This window comes from Ceratosolen solmsi, unplaced genomic scaffold, assembly GCF_000503995.2.
Source record: "Ceratosolen solmsi marchali unplaced genomic scaffold, CerSol_1.0 scaffold1, whole genome shotgun sequence".
Lineage (NCBI taxonomy): Eukaryota > Metazoa > Arthropoda > Insecta > Hymenoptera > Agaonidae > Ceratosolen > Ceratosolen solmsi.
This window is the reverse complement of record NW_011948415.1, coordinates 13,158,693-13,176,985: the sequence shown is the minus strand read 5'-3', so window position 1 is coordinate 13,176,985 and position 18,293 is coordinate 13,158,693. Positions and strand designations below refer to the sequence as shown.

The following is an 18,293-nucleotide window of genomic DNA, read 5'->3' as shown; positions in this document are numbered from 1 at the left end:
CTATCTATCTATCTATCTATCTATCTATCTATCTCTCTGTCTCAGAATATAAACAATTCTAATAATACGTCACACGCATAAAACACAAGCCTTTGTTTCATTCTAGCTGCCAAGAAAGGCGCAGCGCCACCTTTATACCTTGCCCGTCGTACACTTACTCCCACGCTTTTCTCTGTTTCTCTTTCTTTCACTCACCTACTCGCGGTGGCATGATATCTCGCCCGATTTTTTCCTCCTCTCTTCTATCTTAAGTCAATTGCATAAACGAACCTATTGTCATCCACGAACGCCGTATTCTTTATATATTCACTTTTCGTTTTCAAAAATTACCATATATTTTATATATCATAGCTTTTTTGCAAAAAATCGCATTTTAGAAATGGAAATAAAAGCGACGTAAAAATAAAAATAAAAATAAAATGTGATATATATTAATTTCACATGATAAAAGTAAAGATGTCAATAATTAAGCATAACTATTTTAAATAAATAATTTGCACATAATTAAATAGCATTTACTAATAACACGTGTGTGTATATGAGTCATATAATGTATTGTTACTTATAATGTGTGTTGAGGTTTACTTAGTACATAGTTTTACGGCTTGTTTCCAAACAGATATTTTTAATACGCCAATACATCGACTTTATTTGATAAATTTAATACTATAAAATTATAAAAAAAAAAAAAAAAAAAAAAAAAAAAATTATATTTAATTTGCGACGTGTTTCTCAATCTATTGTCACGTATAAATTTCCGTAGATTAAAAAAAAATTATAAAACAAAAAAATAAATAATACTATCAATATCGTATTATTAATGAACGTCTGGTCTTTAGATATTTTTTTTTCCACTATTCGTTTTCCAATATACGATTTTAATATTATTACGTAATTACTAGACTTCAAAAAAAAAAAAAAAACCTATTTTGACATTCAACAATATGCGCCAAGAATACTCTTTTCGTATATTCCCTCATTCGATTTCAAACTTTTACGGTTGAACGTAATAGCACGCATGTTTTAAGTAGTTGCAAATAAAATTACATTACTAATATTGACGCATAAAAATAGTAGCGTAAATGTTGTCTGTTGTATAATTAGAATAAATTATTTATTTCGTATATGCAGTTAATAATGGTTCATAAAAAATAATGTTTCTATTAATAAGGAACGTTTGAAATTACTGCTGCATAGTATTTAAACACATTGCGATAAATAAATAATTTTGTATTTATTACATATGAATTAATAATTTTTTAGAAATGTAATAAAAAATTTCGTTTGTATAAGTAAGTCGGCAAATGTCAAATCCAGTTTCTCAGTAGACTATAATTTCACTATAATTTCACTATAATTTCACTTTAACGTTGTGGCATTTAGCTTAGAGGTCCGAAGCACTTTGATAGATTTGGTATTTCCAATATTTGATATCGTTAGCGACACAAATGTGATGAGATATTCAACTCGGATTCTATGAGTCAGATTATTAATATTCCATTCTGAGCATACGTGTGCATAAAAATTGAGTGAAAGTTGGTACTGCGAAATTCGTTATTTATTGTTAAGCGAAACACATGTCCTTATTTTCATTATTTTCAAATACAATATAATTTAATAGAATGTGAAAAGTTAATTATATTTTTATTTATATTTCGCGTTCGGTATTATGAAGTAAAGTGCAGAAGAAATTTGCAATTAATAATAAGCTATGAGATAATTAATGGATATCACGATCGATGTAACAATATAGGCTTGATTTTATCAATATTCAGTCTTACAACAATACGCAGGAAAAACTTATCATATAAAAAATAAAAATAAACAAATAAAATATACATAGAAATAATGCTGCATTTAGCATGTTACAGTTAAATAAAAAACACCTTACGTAAGTAATTCCTCATAAAGTTAAATAATTTTTTAATTAGTCGTTAATGAAAAGGAAGATAAATCGTGCAAATTTATCTTTACAATGTGTAAATGAAAAACAAAATTAGCTTGAAATAAGTTTGTAGTGCTACATAATTACTTAACCTGATTGAAATATACTAATTTATATAATTTCGCATTGCGATTGTCTATAATTTAATAATTGCAATTTCATATTTTTATTATCACGAGAAAGGTACTTTCTATGAACTTCCACATAAATTCTAAGTATTCGCTAGGTTATCAAATTGTATTACGTGAGTCAAGTCTGTTCTGATTACGAAACATCCATTTATAAAAAGTATCAGTTCGTATAAGTGCAAGGCATTTCTCCAAGCAATAACCGCCTTAAAAGTGGCGGTAAATTCCCCGAAAGCATTTATCATCCAGAAGGGATATGAAGTAAAAACCGAATTAAGCTTTAATTGCCTGTATACATTTATATATACATACTTTTATTTATTTATTTATATTATTATTACTTTTACCTTATTTATGTGTTACAAATGCATTCAAGTGCGCTATTATAATTGCAAAATAGGATTATTAGTGGCACCAGAGAGATTTCATTCGTATTTATTTGAATTCTAACCACCTACGGAATTATTAGTATTTTATTTTATAATAACGAAACGCAAAAAAAAGAAAGAAAGAAAGAAAATAATTTTGTTAATTAAAAAGTGCTTTTTCATTTTTTTCTTTTTTTCTTTTTTTTTTTATTGTTAATTCTATTTTCTGATAAAATACGACAGATTACGATTTTGTCGTTGTTTTTTTTTTTTTTTTTTTTTTGTGTTTTTTTTTTTTTTTTTTTTTTTTTATTGTTAATTCTATTTTCTGATAAAATACGACAGATTACGATTTTGTCGTTGTTTTTTTTTTTTTTTTTTTTTTTTTTGGTCATGTTTTTGCTTTTGCTTTGCTTTGCTTTGTTTGAATTAAAAAGCGAAATCTCGTTAAGAAAATACTCCGCTCGTATAAATCCAAACACTCACAACTTACTCTAGATTTTGAACGCTTATTCAAACTTATTCAATACCTTGCGAGTTACTTTCTAAAACGAAATGTTTTGCGTGCGCGCGTGCATATTTATACAAGATAAGAGTGCATCTAGTATCGTATGTTATTCATAACAAATGAAGTTTATATGATAATTCAGGCCCTATTTTCTTTCTCGCGAATTTCACGAACTACTTAATACAATGAAGATTGAGTAATGCCTGAATATTCTCGTTTATGATTGTGAGAAAAAATTCAATTTCAGATTAAATTAAACAGAAATTGTGCAAAAACGAATCTTATGAAATTCCTTCGGTAAGCGATTTAGCAAAAACCTACATTAAATCACTGCTATAATTATTGAACTACGTGATTCTCTGTATTATATGTCCTTTGTTGAACGATGATAATTGAGTCTAATCACAAGCTACTAATGTTGTGATTTCTAATCTATCTATCCATCTATTTCTCTAATAAATTATTATCGACAATACAAAGCCTATAATTTGCCACGTGTGTAATGCATACACGTATATGGCCATTTATACTTATCCGAATACGAAAGAACTTTAAAATGCACCAATTTTATTATAAATTTCGTGGAATGTCTTATAAGAAACAAATAATAATGTATGCCTTGTAACATTAAACCTTCTTATAAAGAAAGTATTGTGAATTAATGGCATGCGCGACCGACGTGAAACGAAAGGCTTCGTTCCAATATCTGTACTTTTGATTGGTAGACGCACCAAGATGTCAAGAAAAATAAATTAACATCATAAATATAGATGGCAGATGCAAGTTTATGGGACACTATCACTCTATAGATTAGATTAGATACAACATTAAAAGTAAAATATTGCGTCTCGATCGAAAAGTTAAAGTCCTTCACGTTATTCTTCATCTGGACTATGAAATTCCTCCTACTGAAAAAAAAAGGAGAGAAAGGTCGATTATCGAAAGCTGATCACCAAACAATCGAGAACCGCACACGTAATTCACTAATAATGCACAAGCCAGTTGTTAATATAGTTTCGGCCAATTAATTCGAACGCCTCGGCCATAACAGATCCGTTGCGTAAGAAATCTTGCCAAACATACTGCGGTACGCGTCATTCAAAATAAAATAAAATAAAAAAATATATATATATATATATATAAATTCCCATGCGATATTATTATCAAACGTATGCAATCAATTCCATTCTTCGGGCAATTTCATAATTCTTGCCGATATATTCACGAGCGCGTAAAGGCGTAAAGGCCAACGAGACTCGCCTCCCCAATCCACGACCGCCCCGAAAAATTATATTCCCTTATAGTAATACTACTACTATATCCCTACCACTATTACCACTACTACTACAATCACTATTGCTGCTGTTACTGTTGCTGCTGTTACTGCTGCTGCTGCTGCTGCTGCTGCTGCTGCTGCTGCTGCTGCTGCTATGAGCACGTCGGATCGACGCGTTCTCGGCCAGCTGAAAATTTCTCGCAAAATCTATGTGACAACGGCCTCCGGGATAGCCTACGGTTGTCCCACACGACAAGTCCGCGGATTAAAGCAGCGGCCACGTTACCAGATGCTCCGTCATTCGAATTCACAGTGGCTAAGAAAGGTGGAAGGTGGGCGAGCGGCGCCGAGTAGCTCGTAGCTACGCCAGTGGATCGTGGATCGAGAGGAAAAAAGCTTGGCGTTTCGCAAGGTGAGTGACAAGTGGATAGGCGATCTTTGGCCTGGGATTGGGGGCCCAGGGCCGAGCGAGACCCGGCGCTCGCGCTCTCGCGCTTCCTCAGCCTCGTTCGTGAGGAATGTTGGTTTCGCAAGTGTCCTTGATAGCAGGACTCGTGGGTCCGGATGGGTACGTTACGTACCTTGGGTCTGACAGGTCGCGAGGCCCAGGAGAAAGCCGCAGGCCAAGAGTAGAGGCGCAGGTCCCCTCATGTCGCGCACTTCCGCTCGATCGCGACTCCGGACGCAAGCTTAGGGTTGGCCTGTCGCGGGGGGGAAGCTCGCATCTTCAGCCGGGGCCCGCACTCGGCGTCGCTGGACATGGGGCCGCGGCACCGCAGCTCGCGCTTCGTTCGCCGGCTTCGTGGTGCCGCTTACACCGCGCCGAGAGAGCGGAACAAACTGAGAGGAGCGAGGAACGCTCCGACTAGAAAGCGCGCGCTCCCCGAGGTACTTTCACTCCGTGGGAGTGGGAGAACGAGGCCCCCGGGGACAGAGTCTCGGCTGACCCAGGGCCGTATGCCCTTGTCTTTTCGCCTCTCGCCATTTTGGCCTTCGATTTTTCGAAGGGAGCCGAGAGATGCCACGACGCCGCTTGGCGGAAGCTAAATTATTATCGTTGTGCCAGAATACTTTGCTCACCGAGCTTTTCAACTACCTAGAGCTCTACCGCTGGTATTAATAGTTGAGCTTTTTTTTTATTACTTTAAACTTTTTTCCGAACTAAGCGATCTCGACGAGCCGTTTAGGCGATTCGGCACATCAGCTGTCTTGTAATTATGCGGTCAATCATCTCTTTGGGAGGACACTTATTCTTCCTAACAGTGCTCGACTCCTTTGTACATTTAACTATTGTCGTTCGAATATCGATAATAATCTTGTTACTTGCCAAATAATTCTGTATCTACTTTGCGTAAGCAAACTACATAATTGCACGAGATACGCATTTGTGTTCATTCTCATCGTTACGATTTCAAAGGAAAGTTTTCCCAAACAATATTTAATTGGATATTTAAATCAAATAAGGTTTAAGAAAAGTGAAAATCCTTGCAATGAAGCCGTTCAAATTAAAGCAGAAATACTCGCTATAAACGCAATATATGCTTAAAATTTAAAATACTTAAGCTTTTTTAAAATCTTTCATTGATCATTGATGATGCTTGTGATATTTATTCAGAAATGTATGAAATTATTTGGTTTGGAACTTATTAAGCGGAATTTTCAAGTGAGTCGAACGATTTCTTACTGGAATGAAATTTTCCATAAGAGTTAGAAAATATAAACTGGTCATAAAATCTGGTTTATCAGGATTAAAATGAGAGTACATTAGAAATCGAATTGAAAATGTGACATTCGTAGAGAAAATGTAATAAAAACGAAAAATTAATCAACCATTGCTTTAATATTTCAATCTTGTACATAAAAATTTGAAACAACGTTAAATACATTTAAGCATAATATTTTAATATAAGAAATTAATATTTTATATATACATTTACAAAATAATATATATATATATATATATATATATATATGTGTGTGTGTGTGTGTGTGTGTGTGTGTGTGTAAAAATAAATATACGTATTAGCATAATTGATTTTATTACCAAAAATAAAAATTTTTATTAATAGTCATATTAATGATTAGTTTAATTACTTGTTTTTTTAAATAACCTTTTATATTTATATATTGCAATAATGCATCATGTATGTATTGTAATATATTTCGATATTTTTATAAATTGTGCCATAGTTTGAAATCACTTGCTATTAAAACCTTGAAAATCTCGAATCTAATGGACTTTTAATAGTGATAAATTTTAAATAACTTCCTACTAATGTCTCAATCTGATTTTGAAATAAAAAAATTTTCTTTTTTCATTTTCCATTGTGATTTAGAAAATTTCTTCATTTACATATTTGAAATATAATCTGTAATTGTTAATATATTATTATCTATATTATCTATATTATGTTAATTATTATCTCGCAATTAATATTATTATCAATGAAATGTTTTGAGCGTTTGGTTGTTAAATTTCAAAATGTACTCTTTATTAATAAAGTATATTCCGAATATACTCTTGAAAACTTTTTAAATGCACGATCTACTTGTCATTTGCTCAAATACAATATTTCAATATGCTAGAAAATCGAATAAGAAAGATGCTCAGCCTTGTTTACTTTTTTATGCATATCTATTCGAACTTTTCGCTACTTCGTTATCGTTTTATTTTTTAAAAAAGCCGACAAATTGTAATATTTAGTGGACAGGTTGTGAAAAAGCTTTTGAACTTATATGTTTGACAAACTTACTTCAAAGGGCCATTCTTCTTAGTATATAGTTAAGATATTTTTCAATCTTCTAAAAATTCTCAATACTTTCACTTTCATCATACAGCCAAAAAAACATGCTTGATCTATAATTTGAAAATGTTCACCTTATACAGTTATTAAGAGATTCGTTTCTGTTTTCATCTAACTTGCAATAGTTTATATTAATGTATATATATATATATATATATATATATATATATATATATATATATATATATATATATATATATATATATATATATATATATATATATATATATATATATCTGTACATACATATACATCTGTATCACCTCTCTAGTAAATAGTAAAAGAGATGGAGATTGGCAGGGTGGAGTGGAGATATAGTGACAGATAGAGGAGGGAATGGATAGAGATAATGGGAATGGAAATAGAGAGAAAGATTAATAATTGCCCGCGCAATCAATCAAATGTAGAAGTTAAAAAGATACGCGCACGTAATAATGAAAATAATCGTAATGAAAATAGGGTAGTAAGAGAGGGAAAACAGCGCCTCCGATCCTCGCTAGGCCGTCACAAGTCCAATCGCCAAATGCAGTTGAGATCGAGCGACGGTGAGACTCAAGAATGTTCTTATGTGCACACCCATGCATACGCACGACAGTATTCTCAACGAAGAATGCAAAGACGATATAAAAAGCAACAAACAAAAAAAAAAAAAAATAAATAAATAAATATATAGACAAAGATCAAAAAATGAACAAAAATACGCATTCCATTGACTTGTTTATCAGACGCTTATTTCCTTAGCGATTTAATTACGGGGCTATTAAGAATCGCGATGAGTTCATGTCGGTTCACGCTAAGAAAGATCAGTTCAAGACATTGTCTTGATAAGTTCGAGCACGCATCACTTTTTGCTTTCAAAAATTAAGAAAAAAACAGTTAGTGAGCAACAATGATCGTTTCATCAGCACGAAGTTGTACAGATATTCGCGATATTCACTGCATCGATAAGACTCGCGCATTCGATGTTTCAAGGTACACTCGACGGAGGTTGAAAAAAAAATGTTTTCTTTGAAAATGAATAAATATAAAATATAAAGACCTTTAGAATATGTAACTAAACACTAAAAATTAATATGTAATATGAACAATTAACTTTTTAAACGCACCGGCAAACAGATAATTTCATCATTGAAAAGTGCTGCGTCGTCTTAAGCTGGTAATTATTACGCTTAAAATTAACCAAGTAGATTGCAAGTAGAAATCTATAATTATATAAAATAACACGCATAAGTCTAGCTCATAAAGTATTTATAAATTCATAATGCTTTCCTTTAGTCTTTATAAGAAAATTAATGTCGCTTAGTTTGAAAACGAAGAAAGCAGCCATAAAGTTATAAGATTTATACCTTCGGCTGCGGATTTGCCAAAAAATCGCCAAACCATTTTTAACAAATAAAAAAAATTAAAATAAAAACTCAAAGAATGGAACATTAAATTTAATTGAGATAGAATCTTATTTTTGGATTACTACAATTTATTTTTCATTTTACATGTGATTGCATATGCAGTGAGTAAATTACCAAAGCAAAGTTGAAAGACTCAAGTTGAAACAAGTCTAAAGATAATTTTAATATATTCTAAAAAGCACTAATTAAGTGACATTTTCATGAAATTTCTCTTAAAATACTTTTTAGATTAACTAGAAATTAGGCTTTTAATTATAGTGGAGCATATAAACGCCCCTCGAGCAACAAAAACAAAAAAAATGTCTAAAAAATCATTCACCCTTTGACCTTATTAATTATTAATAATTTTAATCGCAATAGTAGGGCATATTTTGTAATTAAAAATAAATTAATGAAATCTTTTAATAAAAACCAATAATATAATGAGAGTAATTAGATTAATTTGACGAATGCATCCTATCGAAACGATTAATTGAAGTATCAGAAGCTGTGAAGCAATGTCCCTTATTTTCAACGAATAATCATCCAAGATATCAATGAAACATCACGGGATATTCTGGATTTGCCGAGCGTAAAATTTTTGTCAACACGCATCGGCACGTGCGTCATATCATCTACATGGATGCTCGCATACGTGTATCCCCGCCTGTCGGCAAGCCGCGCAACTCTCATGAATTTTTCCGAAGGTCAATTAAAATGGCTCTTGCCTCGTTCCCAAAATGAAGGGGAATGCAGTAGGGAGTCCACGCTACAATGCAACCCTTAATTTATATAATTTATTGATATGCGTAAATAGATTGAATCGCCGACGATAGATAGATAGGTTGATGGAACGTATAGTTTGGAAAGTTTGTACCCTCGTCTCCTGTTTTATTGAACGAACCTAATATGGAGCGACTTCGATGTGCCGTTGGCAGACTTATGTTTTCTTCCTCTGCTGCTTTCATTTTGTAACGCCTGAGAACATTATTTCATATAGACATTATTTAAGCCGCCAGTAAATATTACACTTTTTATTACAAGCTAGAAAGTTCACGCGCGTATAATAAACTTTTTTTATAGTAATTTCCAGGTATTTAATATATTGCGTTGAGCAAAGTGTTAAATAGATGCATTCGTTATGTATCACGTGAGTATTATTATACAAAATGTTTTGAAAAAAAAAGAAGGAAAAACAAATTGTGCCATTTAGATATTTCAATAAGAACATATCATAATTAGTTTACAATATAAGAGTACGATATATTGTAAAATTACTTTAACAATATACAAATAACAAGATTACATTTTGTCTACATTAAATTTCTGATGCATCTTATTTTCATCATGAATTTTATATTCTTTGAGAAGAATTTTATTAGATATCCACAAAATAATAAAACATAAATTATAAAATATCATGCTGGTAAAAGTATCATAGCATGGTAAAAATGCATAGAAAAATTACTATTATGTTAAATTTTGCTTATTTTATTTAAATGAAGAAATTAATCGACTTTGTGATATTAACTATGTGATTACCAACTTCAACATTCTAAATGAAATATTATTAATCGATAGTTAATCGATAAACTATTTACTAATATACTAATATTTCATTTACTAATATAAAATTTATAATCATTACCGATTATACATGATATTAATGTTTAATTATTAAATTATTAGATAGAGAATTTTATAGTTAATAATACTCTTCAATAAGCTAATCTTATATTTATAATTATAAAATCTCAACAGTCATAAACTTTTTATCGAGTTTATATTTATGGAGAATAATTTTTCCTATATTATTACATAAAAATATTTGTTAATAATTTTTAATATATATAAGATAACAATTTCGTTATAAATATTTATAATATAACATTTTCCTTATTAAATGCCCATAAATCAGTTTCACCACAGATTTATAATTGAATAATGAAGATAATTGAGTAAATTAAAATATCATTTTTATCTTATGTTATTGTATAAATGTAATCGAAAAATAGCCTAAGCAACATATGGTAAAATCCATGTCACCATTTTCTTTCTATAAGCTCTACAATATTCCATAAAAAGAGGGTGCATAAAATAAGTTTTCTCTCCCTTTTGTATCAAATTTTTTTTTTTTATATAAAATTTGAATAATTATTATTACTTTTGAAATGAAAGGAAAATGTTGTTTGTTTCAAATAAGAAGAATAGGAAATTCGAAAGTGAAATAATATTCAAAATGTTAAATTTTCTTATGCATCTTGCATTTTTTATTGAATCTCAATAATAAACAATATTAATAATTAATGGTAGCATTGAATAATTTAAATTATTATTAACTCTTTGCTTATTAATCAAAATTCTTAACTTATTAATCAAAATTAAATTTTCATGATATAAAAAATTTTATGATATAAAAATTGAATACAATTATTTAATATATTTGCATTGCATTTATATGCTATTTCAATACTATAGTTAGATTAGTAAATTATTACTACGCAATACATATTATAATATAAATTGATTAAATATTAAATACAATTTTTCGAATTACGCATATAATTAATAAAATTCTTGAATAATCTATGAATAAGCTTATACATATTTTATAAATTTATTGAAAATCAGGATTCCTTAAATAATATAAGAATATATATAATTATTGTATACATATTCTACTACATATAAAATAGAAAATTAATACGAAAGAAAATTTTTAGCATAATTTTCTTATATCATTTCAACTTATAATAATTCTATTTTATTGAAAAAAAAATTAAAAAAAAATTAACTCTCATAATAGCAGATGCCGAATATTTTAATTAATTTCATCGTGATAATTATCATAAAGAATATAATAACTGTCCTAATACATATTTAATTATATTTTTAAATCAATAGAGATGTTATATATATATAAAAAAAAAAATTACTATCTTAAAATATGTGTAAAGAATTAACTTATCAATTGAAGACTTTTCCAATTTAAATCTTACTCGGCATATGACGCAATATCGTGAAAACTCGTATTCTCCACAAATTACAACATTTACGATGAGCTATGATACATTACCTTTTTTTTTCTACGATTACAATAATTACATGAGAATCGTGAATTCAATGAAAAGTCGTAAAATAAACATCATGGCATTTTTTCGTGAGCCTTGATACTCTCAGTTTGTACGAGACGGAAAATATATCTATGATGTAAGGTAATTATTTACGTGATTAACGTACATTCATCATATTGAAAAAGGCACCAATAGCCTTACAGTCTTAATATTCCTATTATATATAATATTTCTCGTAAGTATTTTTCTTTATAAAGTATAATCTACAGCTTCAATAATCTTAACTTAAATAAGAACCAAAGCAAAGAATGTACAAAGAAGATGTTTAAGAAATTCGCTATCAGTCTCGTTATTAATAAGTTACTTTTTTCTCTAATTTGAAAATAAGAAAATGCTCTTAAGACATTATTCTCATATTCGTATTTTAACACTATTAAAATGATAATTCTAAATAAATTATTTGTTTTATCACATTATAGAAGTGATTTCATAATATTTATAAATTGTTTATATTACATGTCACTTATAATTTCTTTGAATACATTGCGTCTCAATATATTTTTATCAATATCTTCCTTTCAAGAATACGTGAAAAATATTGTTTTACTCATACATAATTGATTATTCTATTAATAAGAAAATATGTGGGGGGGGGGGGATTAATAAAATTAAAAGTAACAAAAACATTTTACTCTTATATTATTCAATCTAATAAAAATATGAATTTTAAATTATATTAAACCTGAAAATCATAAACAGAAAATATTGTCAAACATAAACTGAATGTAAGTCACTACAAAATTATAAATGGTCGTTTAGTGACCTTAATTATAATTTATGAATTTATGCAATAGTTCCGGAATAAATGAGTTTACGATAAATATCTGTCTACTTATGGAGAAATATCGTTAAAACTATTTTGATATTTTCATTACCGGTGTATAAATGGTAAAAGATTAATGATTTAAACCTCAATAATAGTGTCGCAAATGATTCATGAAATATCAAGTTATATGCTATCAAAAAAAAAAAAAAAGACCGCTAATTTATAATAGTATATATAACGTAAGAAAACAATTATAATATTTACATTTAATTATATGCATATATATTATAATAAATACCAAATTATAATTATTCTATTAAGCTATACATAAAATTTAAGTTTGATTTTACATTTATCGTATGAATATATTGTTATAAGTACATAAATGAAACAGAATTTAAAATTTTAATTTTTATTCATGAATTCAGAAATTCCAGAAGTATGGAAAGCAATATCTAATCCACCAAAAATAACTTTATGTACAAAAGCAATGTCGAAGCGATAAATGTTTTCGGATTTCTTTGAAATTAAAATAGTTGAATAAACATAAATTATATTTTAGATATCAATTTCATGTAAATATATACTATAGCCATTAAAATTGTATTAGTAATTAATTTTAGTACTAAGATTTATCCTAATAATAATTTCCCATATAAAATATTATTTAAAATAATATTATTTCCTTACGGATTAAATAATATTAAGTCCTTATTATTAAATAATACTTAAGTATTATTTATCAAAGAAATTTGTGTTAAAAAGAAACGAATAAATTTAGGTTACATTTATCTTAATTATGAAAAAATTTAATAATTGTCTATTCCTTGTTGGTAAAAATATTTATCGATAATTGCATTTTCAACATTCAAATAAATAAATATATGGATTTAAAATTGTATTTAAAAACTATTCACATATCATAATTTTCAGGAAGCTAGACCCGAGCATACGTTTTAAATCATAAAATTATTCTATATCGTAAAAGGCTATGTCTGTGATATATTATGAGTAAAATATGTTTTAATTACATTTAATATAATCTTCTTTTAAAATATTGTAATGCTTAATAGAGTGTAAACCAGTCCAAACCTAAAAATACTTGGATTTATATCATTTAAATAATTTTCAAACTAAATTCCTAAACTATTTTCATATTTATGAATACATAAATAATATGTTATATATATTTTTTATTTATTTTAAAAGTAAGTTATTTGTATCTTAAATTTTATTAAAAGAAAATTAATTAATCAATAATTGCAAAATTAATTATTTATATATGAAATCCAAAATTTATATCACTAATCATATAATTATATCTTTACATAGATTTATTTATCTCGTTATGTATATTTCCATTGTCAATTAATAAGTATAAAATAAATAATATTACGAATTCATTAATGTTAATTTTTTAATTTAAGATTGTTGTACTCATGGTTGTATATTCGTTCATTAAATTAATCGAATTTAATTGGAAAACTGAGGATAATTTTTTGGATTTCATAACTTATCAAGGCTATAAGTTAATATACATTAGCAATTTTTAAATATAATTATTTAGGCTATTTTTAAATAATAAATTTCTAAAGTAAAATTAAATTTATTAAGAAATATTTTGAATACAGGGAGAAACTTATGTTGAATAATATTAAAATGGATAACACGAAATAAATTCTGTTATTAATTTAGTATAATAGTTTCATTAAAAAAGTGACATTTTCATAAAACTGCGTATGTTACTTTAGTTGCAAACTTATTTTCGAAAACTTTTCGAAAATAATGTACATCTTCGGTGTGACTGTCTTCCGTATAATAATAAAATTAAAATAATGAGCATATATTGTTTAAGAACAAGAAAATAGAAAAATATTACAACTACATCATGAATTGATATGATAAATTAAAGTTGTAAAAGAAATGTATATTTTAATACAAAAAAAAAAAAAAAAAAAAAAAAATTTTAAAAAAAAAAAAAAAAAAAAAAAAAAAAAATGTTATTAAAATAAGATTTAAACAAAAAGCTAATAAATCGTATTATGTAATTATAACTTACCATAGACAAAACTGAACGAATTATAAGTAAAATTTGTAAGATAGTATTTTTTAAACATTCTTAAGCACTATGTCTACATGATGCTTGTTTAAAGAATTTATTTACATAAAAAAATACTTTAAGATTTAAAACTCTTACTGCTAGTACTGCAAGTATCTTACTTTGTAAAAATCTACAGGATATCCTTATAGGAAAAATTCATACGATTTGTAAACGGTAAATAAATCATATAGCGATAAAAACGTATGCGTCCCATTTATGCACCGATGCATTTTTATTGCATTTCAATTCAGATAACAAATAAATTGTCCAGAATATCTATAAAAAAAAAAAAAAAAAAAAAAAAAAATTGAATAGTTTCTTTGAATTGAAGCTTTTTAATTTTCAGGTAGTGGAATTAGTTTTACTCAAGGATTCAATAGCAAATTGATAGCCTCGACACTCGCATTTCTGTCCCATTCGTCCAATATTCAGTATTCTTTGTACATACTCGCACAATCTTCTCTTATTCTCCACTTTTTTGTTTCTCTGTTTCTCCTCGTGTTCCTCTTTGTTATCCTGTTTTTCTTTTTCATGTAAGAACGAACGGGAGAGAATCTTTATGCGTCCGCACTCTGCAAGCGGCTTTTGAGAAACCCGTTGCGACCTTCGCGAAAAAGTCATCGACCTATAAGCGCTTACGGTGGATACTCGTACTTTTAGAACTTTTGTTTTTATTTTTATATTTACAAGGGCTTGCGGCATAAATTTTTAGAGTATCCTTGCAAGGCAGCTACCACTGGCATAACGCATGGTCATATAAATTCTTAACATTATCGCTCTTCTTTAGTATTAATTTCAACTATACTGCAATCATTATGAGACTATTCTGTATTTATGAATATGAAATTTTTCATCGTTTTTATTGATATTTTACACATTTTTGTTGAAAAAACGGAGAAGAAAGCCATGATATCATTTAACTCTTATAAAATTAAAAAGTAGTCTTTCAACAATATTCTGAATTGTTTATTATTAGTCTCATTAAAATATGAAAGTTAATATATGAAATTAACTGACTATTAATTAATATATTATGCAAACATTTAAATTTTTTGTTGGGAATCAAATGGGCGTCGTTTATTATTACATACTGTACAGCTTGTGGTATTACGCACAGTAAAATAGAATATTTCATAAACTATTAATATATAATTATTATATCAGTGATTATAAAAGTATCGGTAATACATAAACAAGTAAAAATGTTATATAAACAATATTATTCTTACTATATACCTCCGCACACATATAATCGATAATATCATTATATATGATAATCCATCATACACTTATTAATTTACTCTATGAACTTATTGAATTCCTAAGTCTTGATATTTTTATAAAATAGCTCACGAGTGTATGCGCGCGCGTGTGCGCAAGCGTATGCGTATGTTTGTGTATTATGAAGCTTATTTTCGAGATTAAGTAGAATCAAAGTTTATCATTAATCTTAATGATTTTATTGCTGTATAAGTATAATCCTAACTCTATTGATTTATATACTTTTATAAACGTTTGCATAATAAAATAGTTAATTATTCTTTCATAATTTTCATATATCTCTATGATATATTTATAATTGCATATTTCAAGAGTATTAATCTACCTTCTCTTTCATTCGTCTCATATTAGGAATTCTTGATTAGGAATTTTTTATTCATTATCAAACTCAAATAATATTATTCAAATTATACTCAAATATAAAATTTGAAATATGAAAAATGTTGTAATTTAATATTGCCCACGCGATACGATTTACAGTACAATTAAAAAAAAAATAAATAAAATCAACTAAAACAACAAATAATATAATCATGAACGTTTATATTATTATTATTATTATTATTATTATTATTATTATCGCTTGATATATCTTTAAAAATAATATTGAATTTTCATTTTGGTACACGTTATGTCAATCATATATTATAAAAGGACTTTTAATTTGTTAACTAAAATTTTTATGCATCAAACTATATACACTTAAAATATTATATTTTTAATCAAAACAAAGTTCTTCCTTTCATTAGTTAATTATAATTACATAAGATCGTTTAATATTTCCTATAGCTCGGCAATAATTACAGCGCATTTACTCAAAATTAAAATGATTAATGTTTTACGTTATAATTGTTTTAAAATTGACTTAATACTTACTATTAGTTAAGGCAGCCACTTATTACTATTTATTTATAAAATATGCTGCAATATTTATGAATAAAATATATTTTAGTGTGATACTTCTATATTTCAATCTTTGTGTTCAACTACATCGATAATAAGACATAAACAAATAATGAACCTATGTTTCACAATATTTATATTTAAAGAAATATGCACTAATACAATTTAATTATTTTCTTTGAAAAGAAATTTTTAATTTATGCCGTTTCATTGAAATATCGCTGTTTCATTTATAAATAGTATAAATAGTATAATTTTCGATATTAAAATTGAATAATTTTTTTCCCATTAATATTAATGCTAATCTAAAGTGTAGCTAGACAGGATTTATTAAATCATTTTAAATTTGACGTTATAACAATTTATAGAATAATAATATAATTAGTATGAAATAACAGATTGAAATATTAGTTGCACCACTAAATGTTATGAGGCAATGAGCTCATATAAATGGAAAGATTTTACTACTTTATTAAAGTATATTGGATGTACTATTTTAACATTACTAATGATTAAAATGAATGGAGGAGCCTTTTATGCAATATTACGTAATAAAAGACTTATATTGCTAATTTAATGGAAATTAAGTTATATTCCAATTATTAAAGGTAACAAAATTTGCATAAAAATGCAAAAATAATATTTGTAATTTTTAGTTAATGTAGTTAGTCGCTGAATAGTAAGAAATATGAAATAATAATTTTACCAGGATAATGAAATATACCGATTAAATCCATGATTTCTCGTTAGTAGTGAATCTATTTCAATTATACTAATATATTATCGATGAATAAAACTTCATATATATATATATATATATATATTTGCTCCAGAAAACATTGAACGGGGACTATCAAATAAATATATTATATGTATAACTTAATTATATTCAAACAGCTGGGAAAGCTTTAAATAGAAATGCTTGTACGAATAGTTTTTCTTCAAATTATTTTTATTACGATTATAAGAAACGTAGAAAAATGTAGGACGAGAAAATAATAAATCATAAAATAAAAACAAGCGATGCATACAAGAACTCCTAGCAAATAGAAGAAAATGAGAAATGACGTAATACATAACATTGTTTGGTATTATAAAAGGTTCGTGGGAATAAAAGGCACGAGCGCGTCTAGACACGAACTGACATTTCGCGAACAAGTCGCGCACTCGACTGCGAAATCTGGAACAAAGTAGTAGAGGCTACTTGGAAGATGACCGAGAAAAATAGATCGAACATTCGAGTAACCTTTGCACATTTTATACATAGTAGTATTGCATGAGCTTAGGCCATGTCATGACCCAAAGTCACCAACCAACATTCTTTCTGTTTCCATCTCTTTATATTACTTTCACTTAAGAAGCGCGCACATCTCCTCCCTTTCTTTCTATATATTTATCTCCGTAACATGAACGAAGGACGAATATCGTTCGGAGGTCAGGACGCACCCAGATGAGAATGGATTAGAAATGCCTCTTTCGCGACTGGTGCATCATACTAAATTATTCCACATTAATGTTGGTGCAATTTACTAAATTAAAATACCATTTCACAATTGGCGCAAAAAGTTTTTTAATTATATCTAATTAAAATTATCTTTTATCAATATTAAAAATATATACACACATGTATATATATATATATATATATATATATATATATATATATATATATATATATATTTTTTTTTTTTTTT

The 18,293-nt window shown here is 27.6% G+C and overlaps 1 protein-coding gene across 1 annotated transcript in view; it reads right to left on the bottom strand.

Annotated features, from left to right (window-relative positions):
* LOC105359083 (flocculation protein FLO11) overlaps positions 1 to 5,070 on the bottom strand; it is a 21,886-nt gene extending 16,816 nt beyond the window's left edge. The window contains exon 1 of the mRNA XM_011495560.1: positions 4,807 to 5,070. Coding sequence (XP_011493862.1) covers positions 4,807 to 4,876 — 70 coding nt within the window. The 5' untranslated portion in view covers positions 4,877 to 5,070. The remainder of the gene's footprint in view (positions 1 to 4,806) is intronic.
* Positions 5,071 to 18,293: the final 13,223 nt, after the last annotated feature.